The sequence below is a fragment of the Tachypleus tridentatus genome, chromosome 8 (assembly GCF_004210375.1).
Source record: "Tachypleus tridentatus isolate NWPU-2018 chromosome 8, ASM421037v1, whole genome shotgun sequence".
In the NCBI taxonomy this organism is placed as follows: Eukaryota; Metazoa; Arthropoda; class Merostomata; order Xiphosura; family Limulidae; genus Tachypleus; species Tachypleus tridentatus.
In genome coordinates this window covers 48071687-48093173 of record NC_134832.1, presented here as the reverse complement: position 1 = coordinate 48093173, position 21487 = coordinate 48071687, and the positions used below count along the sequence as shown (strand labels likewise).

At 36.4% G+C, this 21487-nt stretch overlaps 1 protein-coding gene and 1 long non-coding RNA gene across 6 annotated transcripts in view; one reads left to right on the top strand and one right to left on the bottom strand.

Annotated features, from left to right (window-relative positions):
- Positions 1 to 795, top strand: part of LOC143222349 (uncharacterized) — a 44164-nt gene extending 43369 nt beyond the window's left edge. The window contains exon 3 of the long non-coding RNA XR_013012192.1: positions 630 to 795. This is a non-coding gene — a long non-coding RNA (uncharacterized LOC143222349). The remainder of the gene's footprint in view (positions 1 to 629) is intronic.
- Positions 1 to 9610, bottom strand: part of LOC143222348 (zinc finger protein 608-like) — a 43149-nt gene extending 33539 nt beyond the window's left edge. For 2 of the 5 annotated variants that reach the window (XM_076448775.1, XM_076448779.1), the window contains exons 1-2: positions 8513 to 9610; positions 2837 to 3985 (exon numbers count right to left, since the gene is read on the bottom strand). In XM_076448775.1, coding sequence (XP_076304890.1) covers positions 2837 to 3892 — 1056 coding nt within the window. In that variant the 5' untranslated portion in view covers positions 3893 to 3985; positions 8513 to 9610. Of the gene's footprint in view, positions 1 to 2836; positions 3986 to 4470; positions 4578 to 4606; positions 4623 to 6603; positions 6737 to 8512 lie in introns of those variants that run through there. The other 3 variants (XM_076448776.1, XM_076448778.1, XM_076448777.1) reach the window with 3 other exon arrangements.
- Between the last annotated feature and the right edge of the window lie 11877 nt (positions 9611 to 21487).

The following is a 21487-nucleotide window of genomic DNA, read 5'->3' as shown; positions in this document are numbered from 1 at the left end:
ATTATTTTGTTCAACTTGGCGTTTCTCATTTTTTTCCCCTAACTTTTTTCCATTTTGTGTCATTAGGGCGTGTGTTCTTATAACAAAGTCACATGGGATTATCTGCTGAGCCCACGGAGGGGAATCGAACCCCCTGATTGTTGAGTTGTAAGTCCGTAGACTTACCGCTGTACTAGCGAGGGGCGTTTGTTTTATTAAACGGCTACATTTGTATTATGGATATGATAGTTAGGGCGTTCGACTCGCAATCTAAAGGTTGCGGGTTCGAAGCTCTAACACCAAAAATGCTGAGCCAGCCAGCCATCCGTGTGTATAAAAAAATTATTGGCCTACAAAAGTAAAATAATAAGAGTCAGCCCCAAAATAGCTGGGGTTAAGTCCAAAATTGATATGAAAACGAAAATATAAGGTGTCACCATCTTAGTCTGTAATGATTATAAACTGTTTTGGGTTTTCATGACTTGTTTCTGATTCTGTTTTGCTGATTTACATTAAGAATATATAAAACCAACAGTTCTTTAGTCTTCAAAACGTTTCATGGTAGCCACACGTAATATCTTCTTTGTAAATATATTACTCTGAATTTGTTTTGTTATTTTTTAGACTGTGTGTGTGTGTTCTCCTTATAGGAAAGCCACATCGTGCTATCTGTGTCCAGTGAAGGGAAGCGAACCTCTGATTTTAGCCTTGTTCATCAGAAGACTTACCACTGTCCCAGTGGACGACTTTTTACTATGGACTAATATTTTGTTGCAAGGAAATGAAACCGATTAATAAAGTGAAACTATGAACACACTCACAAGTCGTCTACGAAATCATGTCAGGTTCGCTTGGTTGCTTGTCTATAAACATAAATCATTCACACTATTAAAACTTTGTTGTTTAATAACATTACAAATAATGTACCATAAACATTTACTCGTCTCTGGAAATGCTGGAAACAAATGGTCCAAAATTAATTTGCTCTAACTCAATTTTCCGTTTCGATCTTTTCGATTTTTTGGTTGTTTGATGCTAAGCACAAAGTTGATGCAAAGCACAAATTTGCACAATGTGCTTGCTAACCTTTGTTTTTTAAGTGTTATAAGCTCTCAGGCTTAGCGATGATGCACTATGGAGTGAATGACTCCTTTCAAGATGGTCGGACGTTGCTTGGTAATTAACGTGTTCAAGTGTGAATCCGATGGTGCATGTTTCGAGTCCCACAGTTCTAAAGTAGTACTCTGCAGGTTTGGAAACATGGACAGCTGGTTAGAACCTATTTTCCGGTTTCACATGTTTTGTTCATGTATGTACGTTTCATACTTTGTTTTTGGTTTGTTTATTGGAGTTAATTGTCAGTTTCACCTCTATAACAATTATGTTGATATAAAGTTAGCTCAAACACTAATTTCTCTCCTTTATTAATAACTACGAGATGACGACCTTACACTTTGAAACCACCAGTAAAAAAACGTCATGTAACCCAAGATAAAAGTAAAGTCTTAAATCATTTTCCAAAATCACTGGTTATGAAGAGAAAATTGATAATACGTTTTACAGTTGACACCAATGAAAAACTTACATTTTCCAAAAACGAATGACCAGGTAGTTAGGGAGCTCGACTTGTAATCCGAAGATCATGAGTTCGAATCCCCACTACACCAAATATGTTCGCCCTTTAAGCCGTGGGGGGCGTTATTTAGTGACAGTCAATCCCATTATTTGTTGTAACAGAGTAGCCCAAGAGTTGGCAGTGGGTGGTGATGACAAACTGCCTTCCCTCTAGTTTTACACTGCTAAATTAGGAACGGCTAGCCCTCGCGTAGCTTTGTGCGATATTCAAAACAAACCAAATCCAATATTCTGTGAGAGTAGCTATTCACAAGCTGCCTAGTTTATCGATTCATTCAGAAACGATATTCGAAAGAATTAAACAAACGTTTTGAGACCAGAAAACCCTCTCGTTGGTTCAAGATACAAACCAGAAGTACATAAGTTATTACGGCCTCGGCATGGCCAGGTGGTTAAAGCACTCGACTCGTAATCCGAGGCTCACGGATTCGAATCCCTATCACACCAAACATGCTCATCCTTTTAGCCGTAGGAGCGTTATAATGTTATGATCAATCCCACTATTCGTTGGTAAAAGAGTAGCCCAAGAGTTGGCGGTGGGTGGTGATGACTAGCTGCCTTCTCTTTAGTCTTATACTGCTAAATTAAGGATGGCTAGCACAGATAGCCCTCGTTTAGCTTTGCGTGAAATTCAAAAACCAAACCATAAGATGTTAGGTTTTACGTACAATCGATTATTTTATTAATGATGTATCAACCGGTTTATTTTATTCGTTGCCTCAAGGTATTCGTTGACAGAATGCTGTACCTGTTATGTATAGAAATTAAATGCAGTTCGTTACCAAGTCAACAAATATAAGAAAATGTTAACACATTCCCTACAAAAAGGAAAAATAAACAACTCTTGAAGTTAAACTAACAATCACAAACTAAGGGACAGATGTTTGTTTGTGTTTTCACATGACCAAATGTAAAGTAAAAAATAAATCAGCCAAGGAACCTGGAACATTTTCTTATATGATTTCAATGAAATTCGTCATCCAGTGGCTCGACAGTAAGCCTGAATTCGTATGACTCTAAAAATTCGGTTTCTATACCCGTGGTGGGCACAGCACATGTAGTCCATTGTATTGCTTTAGGTTTAACGACAAACAAACTAATGAAACTCAGTTCTTCAAGCACCACTCTCAAGCTTGTCCTATTTATATATTATTTAGCTGCAATCGCTAAATTCTTAAATATATTAATAATACAATTGTTTAATATTTAAGTTTTTACTCACCTTTTCTATGGCCTCAATTTTTATTTTCTTTGGAACTGGTGCGGTTTTGGGTCTGTCGCCTTCAGACAGGTTTTGGGCGTTTTTCAAAGATACCATAGGGTTCCTAGCGTTCTCTAACTTGACGGTAGGACAAGCAAAACAGGGCGCCCCTGTTACTGAACTAACACTACTGACACCGCTTATCGAACTTGCCCTGCTGCTTGTGTTCGTCAATGTCAAAACAGAAGTGGCCACTCCTTGATTTACAGATGGCGCGGATGCAGGTGGAAGGTTTACGCTCGTGTCTGTAGCTTGAATGACTGAACTTGAAAGATTCATTTCATGAGCTTTATTATTTCTTTCTTTTTTCTCCCTATGAATTCCACTTTTTACTTTCCCTGCGTTGTGTTTGGATTTAGCATCTGGAAGAGCTCCAGGGGAAGTAACATCTTCCTTCATGTTGTTATCTACTGCTGAGTGGGACTTTGTGTCTGACTGAACGATCTCATGTTTGGCTTCGGATGGTTTACCTCCCACGTTTTTTCTCTTAATTTTCATTTTCAAGCCTTTGTCCACGGAAGCTTGATGACCAACGCCCGTGTTTTTTACTGTATTCAGACTCTTGCCCGCAATTGTTGAAACTGATGAAATACCGGCTTTAACTGAAGAAATGTTCATTCGTGATGTTCTGCTGTTGGACATGCCGCCACTAGGTGGACACCGAGCGCTAGTTAAAGCTGATGTCCTTGTGCCATCTGTGTCTCCATACACAATGTTACGGTTGTTCTTCTCAATGTCCGCGTCCAAGTCTATGATCAGTTCTCCTATGCCTAATTCCCATTCGTTGTTATCATCATCAAAGTTTGTTGCTGCAGTGGTACCAGTAACAGTACCAGTAATGTCACCTGGTGCCACCACTGTCTGTGTGGTACCAGTAACAGTACCACTAATGTCACCTGGTGCCACCACCGTCTGTGTGGTACCAGTAACAGAAGTCTTAATGTCGCCTGGAACTTCTGACTTGAGGTCAACCGCCGCCACCGTCTGTCGGTGGTTGTCCAGTAGCTGATCTTTCATTGGCCACAACTCTCAAGAGACATCACACTTCCGCTAGTGGTTTCGATGAAGAATAACTGCCCTTAATGACGTCATAATTGGATAAAACAGAATCTGTAAAGAACGGACGTCAATATAAAAGTTTTGTAGAGAGTAAAAAATGTTTATAAGAACAAATGTTTTTATTGACCAAACGACGTTCACTTGTTTCATTCTAATCGTTGGTAAAGTCTAAAGTACTAAAGACTAATCAATGCCGTGTTCCAATTATTAATATACATATAGTTAAGTGACATCTAGAACGAACTAATCCTACAATTAACAACGACAAAATAATCACTTATTAGAACAAAATATATTAACTAATAAACAAAAGAATTCAATTAATTAGCTTTATGAAATCCAGTTCCCATTAGATAAATAATCAAATTTTACGGCATACAGAGGCCATTGCAAAAATAAACTAGTAAACTTTATCAAAATCACTGGTCGTTGTAAAACTAATAAAACTTTATCAAAATCACTGGTCGTTGTAAAACTAATAAACTTTATCAAAATCACTGGTCGTTGTAAAACTAATAAACTTTATCAAACTTTACGCCGAAGAAAATCGTGAAGCTACATTATAGATTTCAGGAATTGTGTTGAACCATTCATTAAAATCATTGATGCTACATTGGTTTTAATTTCTATGAAGATAAACAAATCACTTGGAAGATACGTGAAAGTAGTTACAATACGCGTTTTAACACTGCCACAGCCTTCATGTTATGTCACGTTTTAACACTGTATTGATACGACTCGTACTTTATTATATTACAAAGACCTTCTAAGTACTATGCTTACCAAAAGATATTTCTAAATGTGCTGAGGTCGATCACGTGACAAATTATTCGTAAACGGGTTTTTACAGTTAACACGTATTAAAAACCTTTCGTCATTCAAGCCTTTGAAGGACATTCATTTCTCAAATGTATCTCAGAACGGCTGACATTGGTACTGACACTTTTATTGAGGGAACGACAATGACTTTACCTCAGCCTTACCAGGACTACACCTAAGCTTTACAAACACTTCCCTTCAGCCATATAAACCCGTATCTATTGTTTCCACTCTACTCTACTTCTCTGTTATAATAAAAGTTTTAATACCAATACCAGCCGTCTTGAGATACATTTTTACTTCGAGTGGGTTTCTCGTCATTACGAGACATGGACTTTATTAATAATAATAACGTATGTATTTCTGTCATTTTGTAGTATCACTATAGCATCTGAGTAACTTTCACGTTAAGGAATAATCCTTTAGTATTTATGTGGAACGAACTATAGTTAGAACCTTCTGAGGCTTAAGGTTTATTTATTGCAAGGTTTCCTGGAATCACCTAAAGAAATACATTTCTAGAACGCAACAAGGAAATCATATATGACAGAAGGCGCAACTGCTCAACCGATACGACGTGCCATTTGATACTAATCTCTGTTGAGGTCCTGTTTTCACAGATACCTGTTAGTGTTAAAATTTTATAGTTTCACATGTTTTGTTCATGTATGTACGTTTCATACTTTGTTTTTGGCTTGTTTATTGGAGTTAATTGTCAGTTTCACCTCTATAACAATTATGTTGATATAAAGTTAGCTCAAACACTAATTTCTCTCCTTTATTAATAACTACGAGATGACGACCTTACACTTTGTAACCAGCAGTAAAAAAACGTCATGTAACCCAAGATAAAAGTAAACTCTAAATCATTTTCCAAAATCACTGGTTATGAAGAGAAAATTGATAATACGTTTTACTGTTGACACCAACCAATGAGAAATATGTCTCGAGACTTTACTACTAGTTCAGAAACGAAGGGTGTTTTTCTTCATGTAAAACTTGTATATCTTTCTTACGATCTATTTTCTGTTCCATCCGCACGGAAAATATTCCAGAACACCACAAGCATAGCAATCATTACCTTGGGACCATCCCTATATTTCACGTGCTTGTCTTCAACATATTTAAGGGTTATTCACTTAGGTAGGTGCACATGTATGGAATGGTTGGCTGGTAACGTGCAGTTGGACATGAATAATGTTCATCCTTGTGATTAATTAAGTAATACGACTTCCATATCTATAGATGTGTACGCTACCAGTTAAGCCTAGTATAGATAAGTAACCTATACGATAATTCTCAGAAGCTTTAAGGATGAGCGACGTCTAGAAGAACAAGCAGGTACTAATTAAAACTAGTGACTTAATAAGTCTTAATAATGTTTATAAACATGTAAAAAGAATTTGTCTCTTTAACAGATGCTCTTAAACTTTTTAGAGAAACCAATAATTGAGAGACCCATTAAACATATTTTTACTCTCTTAAAAATATTCATTTCTCTTTCTGGGTTAGGGTGTTTTAATAGTATGTATCATTCTATCTCAGTACAGAAAATTTAGATTAAGTGTATATTATATTCTATCTAAGCACGGAATGTTTGAAGTGTGCCAGTTATTGAAACAACAATTTTAACATACGCCTCGCTTTCTGTTACTTCAACATATGTTCGAAGTTCTCCAAGTTAATGCTAATGGCATATTGTCAAGAGGAAAATGGGTTAATAATACCATAGAATTGTTTTACTGGTCATTCGCGAGTATTCTTAGTGGTAACTTTATAAAGAAACTTTCTTTTAAAGTTAAGCCTAATTCGTAACCTTTCCAAAAAAACAACAAAACAAATTGATTTACCTATTGTCACCTTCCTCATAAACTACTGATAAATTTTTCCCAAAGTCGTCTTTGAAGAACATCAGTTACTGAATGCACCACTATGTGGCGCTTTTCTTCCAAACACAATGTTGAAAATACGTACTTCCTCATGCTAGATGTTTTAAATACTGTTTATACAGTAATTTGAAGAGTAGGCTTAGAACTTAAGAGAATAAAATGTCCATCCACCTGGAGGCTCATCCAATACCTTAGGAATTTCAACAAGGTTAGAGTTTGGTTATCTACTTTCGTTTTCATTTGTCTTAAGAATATATTCAGCCATTACTTAAGAGCTACCCTCTCGTTTCGTCCAGTCCTTATATACTTTCAGTTGTCGCATAAACAACTTACGTAACAAGATCAAAATTATCCAAATTGTACGTCTCATTGATTTTAAAATTTCTCACCTGTCTAATGAAGTTTCTACGCTCGATTTATAAACAATCGTAAATGTTCGTTTGGCGAGTAACCAGCTCTAACCGTATCAACGTCAGCTTTAATCTGCGTGAAATAGCCAAGGTTCGCTGCTTAGCTACAAAATTGTATTAAACATGTTTACCCAATAAGGCCTATATATTCATACACGTATCTTACATGTGTAAGTTTTCTTATAAAGAGCTCTTTCGCGATTTATTGACTTTTCGATTTGAACTGGCAGGCCAACTCTTTCATTCCTTCATCTTAGGTAATACCTTAACGTTACTGACCCGGATGAGAGAGCAGTTGACTAGCCTAGTGACGCAGATGCACGAAACTTTTCCTGCAGCTGCTCGGTACAGGAACAAGGGTAGAGGCTGGTGACACCTGGAAATTAACTCCGGTTTAGGAGAAACATGTGTTCGAAAGAGATAGAAATATGTGAAAGTCGTAACACGACTAAATCTGTTACAACGTTTACACAAGCTTGATGTACAGGATGCTCCAGATGATAGAAAAAACTGCACATCGTAACAATAGATTATACATCTTTGTTACTCTTATCTCAAAGAAGTTAATAATTCTTTTTATAATCTTGGTTACTATGGAGTACGTTCGAGAAATCAGCAAACAGATGAGTTTTACTGTTCTAATAAATCATCTAATACACACGTCTTACAGTTTTAAAAAATCAAATGCGTCTTAGTATTCTACAAAGACAAATATACAAGATTAGTTTTACAATAACGAGTGCATAAGGTTCAGAGTATTACAAAAACATTTTTAATTTTATATAAGAACAAAATTATAACAAACTTTAATTGATAAACAAAAATATATATTGCTAAATTTTGACCAATCATCTTTATCTTTTGTCAAGCTCGTTTTCTTTGATTAAAACGTAGAATTACATGTTTCTTTTCCACTCAAGAGACGGGATTACCGTGATCGATAATGTCTGTCTTAGCTATGCACGTGATTCTTATGCGTCACGTGGTGTTTGAGAGACTGGATAAAATAATTCAGCTTCGGTGTAAATACCTCTGTCCAGTTTTTAAACTAAATAAACAACTTCTAACGTCTTCGAGTGGTTGTTAACTTCATCTCGTATTCACGTCACACACACACACACACACACACACACCTTTCCTCGCCCGTACGTCAGCCACCAACCAATAAGCTCAATATTTTGTGATATTGTGGCTTTTTATATTCACGATTTTAATATTAATTTTGCCAGTAACCATCTGTCGTCCGAAGTTAAATATGTATATAATCTAGAGGTGACGTCACTCAGACCGGAAATTACGTTTGTATTGTAAGAAAACTTCATAACTTGCCATACTCTGCAATTCGAATCGTTCAAGGTTTCGTCTTCATGTTGGTGATTTGTTACATTTAAGAGATACTCTTACGAAAGTAATACAGTAATAATAATAATAACAACAGTTTTTTTTAATGTAACACTCACCCAGAAATCTTTAGTCGACAGGTTTTCACAGTTGTGTCTATCCAATAAATGTCGAGATGTTTTAACTCCGAGACGACTGCACGAGCTACTTAGGCGCGCGCGAAGACGCTTTTGTTTGCTGACGTCAACAGGCTGAAGACAGACTTCATCCACTATAACTTCCACGCGTAAGAAGCAATGGCGAACCAATCAATAGGACGTGATTAATAGAGGATACACACACATAGGCACCGCCCTTTCACGTGCATAAAACAATTGAACAAGAAATTAGACCCTCTATCTAGGTTTACTCGAATTATTTTCTACTCGGCACTTGTAAGAAACGTGTCAGTTTCCAGCAATACCAGCTGTACAACAAATAGAACGCACAGTACTTAACCAGGGATATACGACAACCAGCAACTAGTAGAAGCCTTAATTTTTCACAGAAGTAAATCCATACGTCGCGGGAAAAGGTTCACACTTCTATCCCGTGCTTAAAACAAGCGAACGCGAATCATGGCTTTCTTTTCGAACGACCATATTCCGTGTAACGTGGCGAGCTGTCAGACAAAGAGCACTTTGGACGATGCACGGATCCAGCGGTCAGCAGCACGACTCTAACAACTCTCTCGCTTCTGCCACACTTACCAGGGCTCCATTGTGTGGTCGCTGCCTCACGTGACTACCGCCCGTGGGGAAGGGTAATGGGTCTACACCCGCTAGCCCAGTGTTCCTGTATCTTGAGTTCATTATGGTGGGTGTGCCGTCTGGTCTGACCATGCAGGCTTATGCTGAAAAACAACCATGTTTCATGCCTAAGAACTTCAGCTAAACTTTCAACTGTCCAACAACACAGTTACGAAAAACGTTTCGGCGATTGTCGCCTCAACTAAGTTAATAAAGCGAATTTGACGAATTAAAATTAATACGAAAAAAATAAAAGTTAATTTGTGTTATAGGTAGATAGGTGCGTATGAAGAAAATAGAACATTCTCAATAAACATTTTACACACGGATCGATATAACTGTGACAGAAGGCACCTAACTGGGTGGTGGGGAGCATGTGCCGTCCCATGTTTGAAGGACAAACGCCCTCACCTTCTTTCGTTCGCCAGTTCTTCTTTGTGCCTTTACACAGCCACTTTTAAACAAGTCTACTCGCCCGATGGTATTATATTAATCCTCTAGGCACACATGTACTGCTTCGAATTCAAATTATTAATGTTTGTCCAACAATATATATATATACATTCCCCTCAGTGGACTCAACAGATAGCCCGATGTCGCTTTCCTATAAGAAAAACACACATGGGTTAAGGCGTTCGACTCGTCATCTGAGGGTCGCGGGTTCGAATCCCCGTCGCACCAAACATGCTCGCCCTTTCAGCCGTGGGGTCGTTATAATGTTACGGTCAATCGTTGGTAAAACAGTAGCCTAAGAGTTGGCGGTGGGTGGTGATGATTAGCTGCCTTCCCTCTGGTCTTACACTGCTAAATTGCTCCCCCAGGCTCAGCGATATGTCTGCGAGGTTACAACGCTAATTACCGGGTTTCGATACCTGTGATTGACAGAGCACAGGTAGCTCATTGTATAGCTTTGTGTTTAATTCAAAACAACACTGCTGAATTAGGGACGGCTAACGCAGATAGTCCTCGTGTAGTTTTGCAAAAAATTAAAAAAACAACACACACACACACACATTCAGGACGACAACTAGCGCCATCAACATCAAGGTTACATATTACTGTAGGCAACATATGCCTGTACAACAATAATAAACCGATGTTACTACCAGTACATGAGCTCTGGATCCACTGGCCGAAAGCAATTACACAGTAACAACGTAATGTTATCGATTATTCTCTCACAATGAGCAAACCTATATAACGAACTTTATTAGCGCGTATTAATATGCGTTATTCACGCTTTATGGGGAACAAACAGAAAGTGCAAGTTCAGGTTCTGAGAACGCGTTGTTGTTTGAAGTTAAGGACGAAGATACATAATGGACTGTTTGTTCTGTGCCCCACGGGTATCGAAACCCGGTTTCTAAAGTCGTAAAGTCCGCAGAAATACCGCTGGGAAGCCTGAGTGATCGAAGGGAGTGTGCTTGTTTCGGTAATTGTATAACTCTTGAATCTCAACCTCGTGGGGCACAAACCCTAACCGATAGCAGTGTATTACTCAGGTCATTAAAATTATACATATTATGTAGAAATACCTAGGTTCATGAAATCATAAAAAAGTTATATGAAGATTGCATGACTCACGGAAGAAATATATTAAACAATCCATTAAAGATCAATAAAACGGTATTTAAAATAACCTCACACGTGGGTGAACATTGTCTCGTGGTCATAGAGTCATGAAATGTTTTGATTAACTTTGGTAATAAGAGATTAAGTTTCCATAACTCTTATGGAGCTATAAATATCAGTTTAAAACAGCTATTTTTATTAATATCCATGTATCTTATAGTATCAATTAGAAAATATATTTTGTATTTCTTTGATGTCCTAAGTCAGCCCTCTAGCGGACAAAAATCTCTATAACACGAGAAACATTCGGGACTTGATTACTTGATTTGCAAAGTCAATTTTTAACTATCTGAAGAATAAATAACAAAATTGGGGTTTGGTGGTTACTTAACAACTAAGATCAGAGATGTTTGTGATACCAAGTAAACGTTATAAACAAAGAAATAAGTTAAGCACTTAAAGACCCTAACACCCTCTCCCAGATCCTGAGCTCGTCCATACAAACTGAAGTATGTAGTTAACCCCAGCTGAGAAATGACGGTTCGTAACACTAGGTGGCGTCTCTAGACATACACAGTGTAAACTTAGTGTTGAGAGAAGTTGACTCTATTTCATAGTCAGAATAAACTACACGAAACTATGATATAACGTATATGATTGGCTGATTCTGTGCGAGGTGGACCATTATTTCAACACATTTCTTGAATAATAAGTCGTGCCCAAGAGGCTTGAATGACCACACGCAGAGAAGTGAAGCTTCGGTTTCCTGCGCAGTTATAATAACTGTCAGGTCAACAACCTTTCTATCTCCCGCTGCTAAACGTGTGGCTAAAATCCGCCCTTGTAACTAAGCCTGAACGAAAGATAGCAGACGAATGTCACCAGTGCTCTCTAACCAGGTTTAACTGTGATACATTTTAAACTGGCAAACAGCATACCGTAGTTTGTTATGGATAGCAAAACTAAATTCGTTACTGGTAGAATGCGGATATACAGAACGAACTATATTTTGTCTGACAGAACGTGAATGGACAGATAGTTTACTACATTTTCTTAAGAAGTGTTATGGATAGACAGTAAAGATGTATTCTCAAGACGGCTGGTTTTGGTATTAGAACTTTAATTAAAATAAAATACAAAACAGAAGAATATATTCGTATTTCGCGCGAGTTTCTCTTCATCACGAAAGACAGTATAGTACATTTTACTATGAAAGAACGTGGATAGACAGATAGTGTAGTATAGTTTGATACAAAGTGAATAATATATTTCATTGAACAGGGTAGATGCATGGGGTATTATTAGGTTATACAAATAGTGTCAAATGTCACAAAATGTAAACTATAGTAAGCAACTTTATGTTTCAGGTTTTATTAAGCGCTATCACTCTATTGGTAAAATAGATGTACTTCACGCAATAAGTCTTCCATCTTCAGTGTACATTGTAATAGCGCAAACATTCTCAAATACTAAGAGAAGAAGGGAAAAAATTACATGTAATTTATCTCAGAACTGCTGGTATGGGTATTAACACTTTTATTTAATAAAGCAGAGAATAACGTTTCGACCTTTTTAGGTCATATCCAAGTTAACGGTGTTATCTGCTTTATTCGTAAAAGTGTTAATACCTGAGACACATCTTTACTTCAAGTGGGTTTCTCGTCATCGCGAAAATTCTACATATTTAAAGTGTGGTAACAATACAATAAAAGTTCACCTTAAAACGTTAACACAATTTTTCTATATTTCTTTTTTGCCCATTGTTAAGAGGCCCCGGCATGGCCAGGTGGGTAAGGCACTCAACTCGTAATCCGAGGGTCGTTGGTTCGAATCTCCGTCACACCAAACATACTCGCCCTTTTAGCCGTGGGGGCATTGTAATGTCACGGCCAATCCCGTTATTCGTTGGTAAAAGAGTAGCCCAAGAGTTGGCGGTGGGTAGTGATGACTAGCTGCCTTCCCTCCTGTCTTTCACTGCTAAATTTGGGACGGCTAACGCAGATAATCCTCGTGTAGCTTTGCGCGAAATTCAAAGCAAATCAAACCATTGTTAAAATAATATGTGTATTTATTGAAACGAGCAATAATAATTGTTGATATAATTGTAATCGCCAGTGCCATTATTGACTTCTCACTAACCCTAACGTTTACGATATGAAGCTTCCATCATCTTTAACTATTTTAGTTGTAAAATGCAGGTCTGTCTTTCTGGGGCCTAAATCGTGACAACATTCCCACGCTGTAAATAATATAAGCATGAGACACCAGCACGAAGTTTTCATTCCTAAAACATTTTAACACATCTCTAGAGCCTCGCGGAACAAGTTTGTAAAAGTTAGGCTTAGCTTCGACGTGTAAAATGGGAAAGCTGTGTTTTTAATCGACGCAAAACGTGGTTAATACTTCAATAAAACTTGATGGAGAAGTGAATTTTTTACTAGGTTTTGCCTGTTTTTATTTTTCGGTCATGCCTTTTGACCAATTCATATATGGGGGTACAATACGTGATTGTGTAATAACTTCTGTCAGAAAAGCTGCAAGAACTCTACAACGATAATTACAAAATAATTTTAAATAGTCTTTGCTAAGAGTAATAGGCAAACTGTAAAAAATGGATAACCCTCGCTGTTGGTGGTGTTTTCGACCTTTAACCCAAAGATACTTCACGAAGTTAAGCCTACTTAACGACATTACCAAGCAATGAAGTACGATTACCGCATACTAAGCTTCTTGTACCATGTCTATCCCGTGTGACCAATATAATTATTATTGTTTAAGAAATTTAATTTTCTTTATTATACTATATAAGTGGTAAAAATACATACTATGTTCTTTAGATTTAATACTGTAAGCCACCATAAGTTATAGAAACTATATAAACTTACGCCTTATTTAGTATACATGGTAAGTTATAGGCGTACACAGAGCAGTAGTACTGGTTTGGTTTGTTTTGAATTTAGCGCAAAGCTACACGAGAGCTATCTGCGCCAGCCGTTCCTAATTTAGCAGTGTAAGACTACAGGGTTGGCAGCTAGTCATTACCACCCACCGCCAACTCTTGGGCTACTCTTTTACCAACGAACAGTGTGATTGACTGTTACTTTATAACGCCCCCACGGCTGAAAGAGCGAGCATGTTTGGTGCGACGGGGATTCGAACCCGCGACCCTCTGATTACTAGTCGAGTGCCTTAACCACCTGGGCATGGCAGACCCAGTAGTACAACTGTGTAAATATGTTTATGACCGCTGATAATTTAACTGGTTTAAATGAAGGCTGGTATGGGTATTAACACTTTTGCTGACAAGGACAGAACGACGTTTCGACCTTCCCAGGTCATCTTCAGGTTACTTCGAGACGGTTTCTTCTCATCAAGAATTAACTGGTCTTGTTCTATCACCTTTGTCTTAATCCACCTTATCGTTCAAGGTTGACCTTTCTAAAGAAAGTCTGGTCAACAGCAGGGGAGAATTATTATGAAGGGACACAAGGTAACACTTTGTAACGTCCAGTTATTAATCACAGTAATATATCTAACGTCCAGTTACTAATTACAGTAATATATCTAACGTCCAGTTACTAATCACAGTAATATATCTAACGTCCAGTTACTAATCACAGTAATATATCTCACGTCCAGTAATAAATCACAGTAATATAACTAACGTCCAGTTACTAATCACAGTAATATATCTAACGTCCTGTTACTAATCACAGTAATATATCTAACGTCCAGTTACTAATCACAGTAATATATCTAACGTCCAGTTACTAATCACAGTAATATATATAACGTCCAGTTACTAATCACAGTAATATATCTAACGTCCAGTTACTAATCACAGTAATATATCTAACGTCCAGTAATAAATCACTGTAATATTAGTAACGTCCAGTTATAAATCATTATAATATTTCTAACGTCCAGTAATAAATCATTGTAATATTTGTAACGTCTAGTAATAAATTATTATAATATTGCTAACGTCCAGTCATAAATTACTGCAATGTTTTTAACGTCCAATTATAAATCACAGTAATACTTTTAACGTTCAGTTATAAATCACAATAATGTTTGTAACACTTTAAATCACAATAGAGAATAATATTACTTTGATACGGTTTGTTATCATACAATGAGCTCTACAAGTACCTTGGACTTCATTTCATCTTTTCTCCTGTTCCCTTGAAGTAAATCATTACACGTTCCGTTCCACCAATCACCAGATACTTGTAACCAACATACTCTCGGATAAACGCCACATTGTTTATTTGTACCTTAATCGCACGTATTCACCTTTAAGATAAAGTACACTTATGTTAGGCACGTTGTAACATAAAAAAAAAAAACAGTTCATAAGTGAATCGCTAAAACAAATCGTGTATAATACAGGGGATCAGATCAGATCATTGACCCCTCCTCCCCTATGTCACCCTCCAGAGAGGGTTTAAAGATATACGTTAGTTTGGTGACAACCAGTTCAACGGTTCGCCAGATATAAACGGACACACGCGGAGACTTCGTTAAGACGACAGGATTTACTTTGTACCGTGTACCTTGCGTAAGAGACTAATTGAGTTTGAGGCTATTTAGATATAGATCATTTGTTGGTAGGTGACTCTGTCTGGATTATATTATTTCATTGTTGAACATTTACAATTTATATTTCTAACTTACAGCAGTTGTTTGTGTTCACATATCGAGGCTTGTTACTCACTATTGGCGCTCTTTATTTTGTTCAAATAACACACGAAAGTAGTGACCACGGGCCACTAGGTGTTAACAATTGTTTCAGGTGGTCAGGTAACTTCCCCAACTACGAATAAACTTTGGTCGAAAATGACCTGCCGACAATGTTGAGGTTTGGTTCGTTTGTTTAAAATTTCGCGCAAAGCTACGCGAGGGCTATCTGCGCTAGCTGTCCCTAAATTAGCAGTGTAAGACTAGAGGGAAGGCAGCTAGTCATTACCACCCACCACCAACTCTTGGGCTACTCTTTTACCAACGAATAGTTGGATTGGCCGTACCTTTTGGGCGGTCAACCCCCGGCTGAAAGGGCGAGCATGTTTGGTGTGACGGAGATTCGAACCCGGCTTTGTTAAGAAATAAGCTTTTTATTTAGAGCGTACATATGTCCACTTTTTTTCTTTTTAACTGGAGTACACAAATGTCCACTTTTGCTTTTAAAGTATATAAATGTCTCCGTTTTGCCTGTTATCTGGGACGTATAAATATCCACTTTTGCTTCTGATTTGGAACGTAGAAATATCCAGTTTTTTGCTTTTGATCTGGAGTATCTAAATGCCCACTTTTGTGTTTTATCTGAAGGATATAAATGTTCACTTATATAAATGTTTCTTACACACACATGTATAAAAAGAGCGAGAGATAAGAGAACTCTATTAAACAAAGTAAAATATTTTGTATTCGTAATGTTAAAGGAAAATTCGGAGACAACGGATAAGTCTCTCTATTTTCACTATCCTGGAGTTTAACTTGTTTTAACAAAGATAGCTGGGGACGTGTTTATGTGTAAACCAAGCCACAAGTTTAACAAAACAAACAAAAATGGTCCCCGCTAGGACAGCGGTAAGTCTAAGGATTTACAACGATAAAATCAAGGGTTCGATTCCCCTCGGTGAGCTCAGCAGATAGCCCGATGTGGCTTTGTTATAAGAAAAGCACACAAATAAAAATACACAATGTGTAAACAAAGCCACAAGTTTAACAATACCAACAAAAATACACGATGTGTAAACAAAGCCACAAGTTTAACAATACAAACAAAAATACACGATGTGTAAACAAAGCCACAAGTTTAACAATACAAACAAAAATACACGATGTGTAAACAAAGCCACAAGTTTAACAATACAAACAAAAATACACGATGTGTAAACAAAGCCACAAGTTTAACAATACAAACAAAAATACACGATGTGTAAACAAAGCCACAAGTTTAACAATAACAACAAAATACACGATGTGTAAACAAAGCCACAAGTTTAACAATACCAACAAAAATACACGATGTGTAAACAAAGTCACAAGTTTAACAATACAAACAAAAACACACGAGTATTAAGAAAATTTCATTTTTTTTTCAAAACTTTAACAAAAACGTTTAAAATTTTCAAAACACGTTTGATAATGTCCTCTGGTCTTTACCATAAACGTGTTTTCTCAACGTCTATCATTTGATTCTCTGTTTAAACGTTGATGAATTTTGTGTTGGAATAAAACCATATGCTTTAAATTACATTCTAATATAAACATTTGAAATCAACTGAAGAAAAAGTGCTGCTTATGGTGTCTCATCAAAAATCGTTATATCATTGACTGAAATTAGGTTAAGAGTTTGTCGTTGTTGGGTTTGTGTTTTGCAGCGGATTAGTACAATTTTCACATTATTCGTTGCGATAAAGGAAGAATTATTGCGCACAGCTTGACGTCAAATTCTGACTTTCATTCAGCTCGAAACAAATGGAAATGTTATAAACAGAAACAGTCCAAGTGTATAGAAGAATTAAAACAGAGAAAGAAGAGAGAGACACCTTGTTCACTTAAATCCCAGATCAATACAAGTTTAGTAAAGAAAATCAATGACTGAATTTGACGGGTCTACAAGAACCCGAGTTTCACGCTATGCAGAAAGTTTCAGTTTTGTTTTTGTTTTCTTTGCAAAGTTTCTTTATTTCTTTCTTACGCAGTTCTTCTGTGCTTTGCATTACAGATAAAATTTTATTTAAAAAAATTATGATTGTACGAAGTTTAAGCGTGATGCACGAGGGAAAACAAAACGTAATCGTTTAAATTGAGTTTGGCCAAAAGGTGTTAATAAAAAACTGTAAATGTAATTATAAAACGTGAATGAAATAAGGGAAAACAGAAATTTCCCTAATCAGTTTTTTTTCTATTTCGTTTCTTTTGTTTGGTACTCAGCACACCACTGGTATTGAAACCCAGTTTTATCGTTATGAGCTTTAAGACTTCCGATAATCCCACTAGGGGGATTTATTTCCCCGTACAACAATAGATTAGATAAAGCAGACTATCCGACATGAAAACAAGTAGGTAGCACTGTTTAACAAGAATTTGTTTCATGTGATTTCATTCACCATCCTACCTAACAATTTCCTTAGTATTGTCGCAAAGAAAGCATAAAGTGTAGGCTTAGTAACAAGGGCCATTATACACTAAATATACTTCCAGGGGTTGCTTGGGTTTTCTGGCGTTCTGACGTGATTGTTCTGCGCTTATGTCCTGAGGAAAGTATCGCCCCTTGAAAACGATAAATATTATTTTATATTTGACCAAGTCAAGCTAAATCAGTAATAAAAGGCACTGCGCTGCCCACCTGCTTTTTCACACACTAAATACAATGTATAAATAATCTCAAAGGTTTGATATCACACAAAACACTTTTCACACACTAAATACACTGTATGGATAATCTCAAAAGGTTCATATCACACAAAACACTTTTCACACACTAAATACACTGTATGGATAATCTCAAAGGTTTCGTATCACACAAAACACTTTTCACACACTAAATACACTGTATGGATAATCTCAAAGGTTTCATATCACACAAAACACTTTTCACACACTAAATACACTGTATGGATAATCTCAAAGGTTTCATGGCACACAAAACACTTTTCACACACTAAATACACTGTATGGATAATCTCAAAGGTTTCATATCACACAAAACACTTTTCACACACTAAATACACTGTATGGATAATCTCAAAGGTTTCATATCACACAAAACAATTTTCACACACTAAATACACTGTATGGATAATCTCAAAGGTTTCATATCACAAAAACACTTTTCACACACTAAATACACTGTATGGATAATCTCAAAGGTTTCATATTACACAAAACACTTTTCACTCACTAAATACACTGTATGGATAATCTCAAAGGTTTCGTGTCAGACAAAACACTTTTCACACACTAAATACACTGTATGGATAATCTCAAAGGTTTCGTATCACACAAAACACTTTTCACACACTAAATACACTGTATGGATAATCTCAAAGGTTTCATGGCACACAAAACACTTTTCACACACTAAATACACTGTATGGATAATCTCAAAGGTTTCATATCACACAAAACACTTTTCACACACTAAATACACTGTATGGATAATCTCAAAGGTTTCGTATCACACAAAACAATTTTCACACACTAAATACACTGTATGGATAATCTCAAAGGTTTCATATCACAAAAACACTTTTCACACACTAAATACACTGTATGGATAATCTCAAAGGTTTCATATTACACAAAACACTTTTCACTCACTAAATACACTGTATGGATAATCTCAAAGGTTTCGTGTCAGACAAAACACTTTTCACACACTAAATACACTGTATGGATAATCTCAAAGGTTTCATATCACACAAAACACTTTTCACACACTAAATACACTGTATGGATAATCTCAAAGGTTTCATATCACACAAAACACTTTTCACACACTAAATACACTTTATGGATAATCTCAAAGGTTTCGTATCACACAAAACACTTTTCACACACTAAATACACTTTATGGATAATCTCAAAGGTTTCGTATCACACAAAACACTTTTCACACACTAAATACACTGTATGGATAATCTTAAAAGGTTCATATCACACAAAACACTTTTCACACGCTAAATACACTGTATGGATAATCTCAAAGGTTTCGTATCAGACAAAACACTTTTCACACACTAAATACACTGTATGGATAATCTCAAAGGTTTCAACTCACACAAAACACTTTTCACACACTAAATACACTGTATGGATAATCTCAAGGGTTTCAAGTTACGCTAAATACACTGTATGGATAATCTCAAGGGTTTCAACTCACACAAAACACTTTTCACACACTAAATACACTGTATGGATAATCTCAAGGGTTTCAAGTTACGCTAAATACACTGTATGGATAATCTCAAGGGTTTCAACTCACACAAAACACTTTTCACACACTAAATACACTGTATGGATAATCTCAAAAGGTTCATATCACACAAAACACTTTTCACACACTAAATACACTGTATGGATAATCTCAAAGGTTTCGTATCACACAAAACACTTTTCACACACTAAATACACTGTATGGATAATCTCAAAGGTTTCAACTCACACAAAACACTTTTCACACACTAAATACACTGTATGGATAATCTCAAGGGTTTCAACTCACACAAAACACTTTTCACACGCTAAATACACTGTATGGATAATCTCAAGGGTTTCAACTCACACAAAACACTTTTCACACACTAAATACACTGTATGGATAATCTCAAGGGTTTCAAGTTACGCTAAATACACTTTATGGATAATTTCAAAGGTTTCATATCACATAAAACACTTTTCACACACTAAATACACTGTATGGATAATCTCAAGGGTTTCAAGTTACGCTAAATACACTTTATGGATAATCTCAAAGGTTTCGTATCACACAAAATACTTTTCACACACTAAATACAGTGTTTACCGAGAAAACACTAGAGAAGAACGGAGCGATGAAAATTCTAGGTGGACAGGCGTATTTTGTTACACGTGTTGCTGTTCCTTTTTAAACACAATTACAAAATTGATGTTTTTCGTATATGTGAAAGATTATTTAAGATGCACGTGTCACCAAAAGTTTCCAAACCGACTTGATCATTTACCGAGTGTGATTTCACTTAATTCAGAAGGTAACCAACCATTTTCACGATCTAAAGCAACTCGAATAATATCTATTTCTGTGTGTAGTATAGCAGAATAATTCTAGTTAAAAGTCTACCGCGAGAGGGCAGCTGTATAAAGTCTTCGTCACGTCAGTTGTAACCGATTGTAAGTGGGTTGTTTTTTTTTCCGTAATCCTTTTAATGATTAAAAAAAGAGGAACCGAACGTACTTTAGGGACTTGACATCACTTTACCAGCCGTCGGTTGTAAGTAGTTCCGTCAATATAGCGTACGTATGCGAACCATTTATGTTTAATGTTATACATGCTAACTGGTGAGAGCCATTTAAAGGTCATATTCAAATGGCACCCCTCGCGTCCCTCAGGCATTGACATGAGACGACATTATCAAGTTGACAACCAATAGCACTGCAGCACAGGAGGACCAATTTAAGGGAACGTCACACAATCTACCAACAAACCTCACGACGAAAAGTAAACCTCCAACTTTCCTAACGTTTATTTTATAACACCCCTTGAACAGAGCAGTGACCTAAATATAATTATATTTATGTACAGCAGTATGTCTACAGATTTACAACGCTAAAATGAGAGGTTCGATTCCCCTCGGTAAGCTTAGCAGATAGCCCGATGTGGCTTTGCTATGAGAAAACACACACACACTCTTCAACGTAGACAAGATGATCCTATTGTTTCTATGTTTGGTAAAGTAGCACGGAGGGGGGTTCCAAAAACTAGTTTTATTGTACACAAACATAGGGGTATTAATTTATAACTAGTTTTATTGTACACAAACATAGGAGGTATCAATTTATAACTAGTTTTATTCAATTTATAATTAGTTTTATTGTACACAAACATAGGGGTTATCAATTTATAACTAATTTTATTGTACACAAACATAGGAGGTATCAATTTATAACTAGTTTTATAGGGTCAATTTTAGTTTTATTGTACACAAACATAGGGGTATCAATTTATAACTAGTTTTATTGTACACA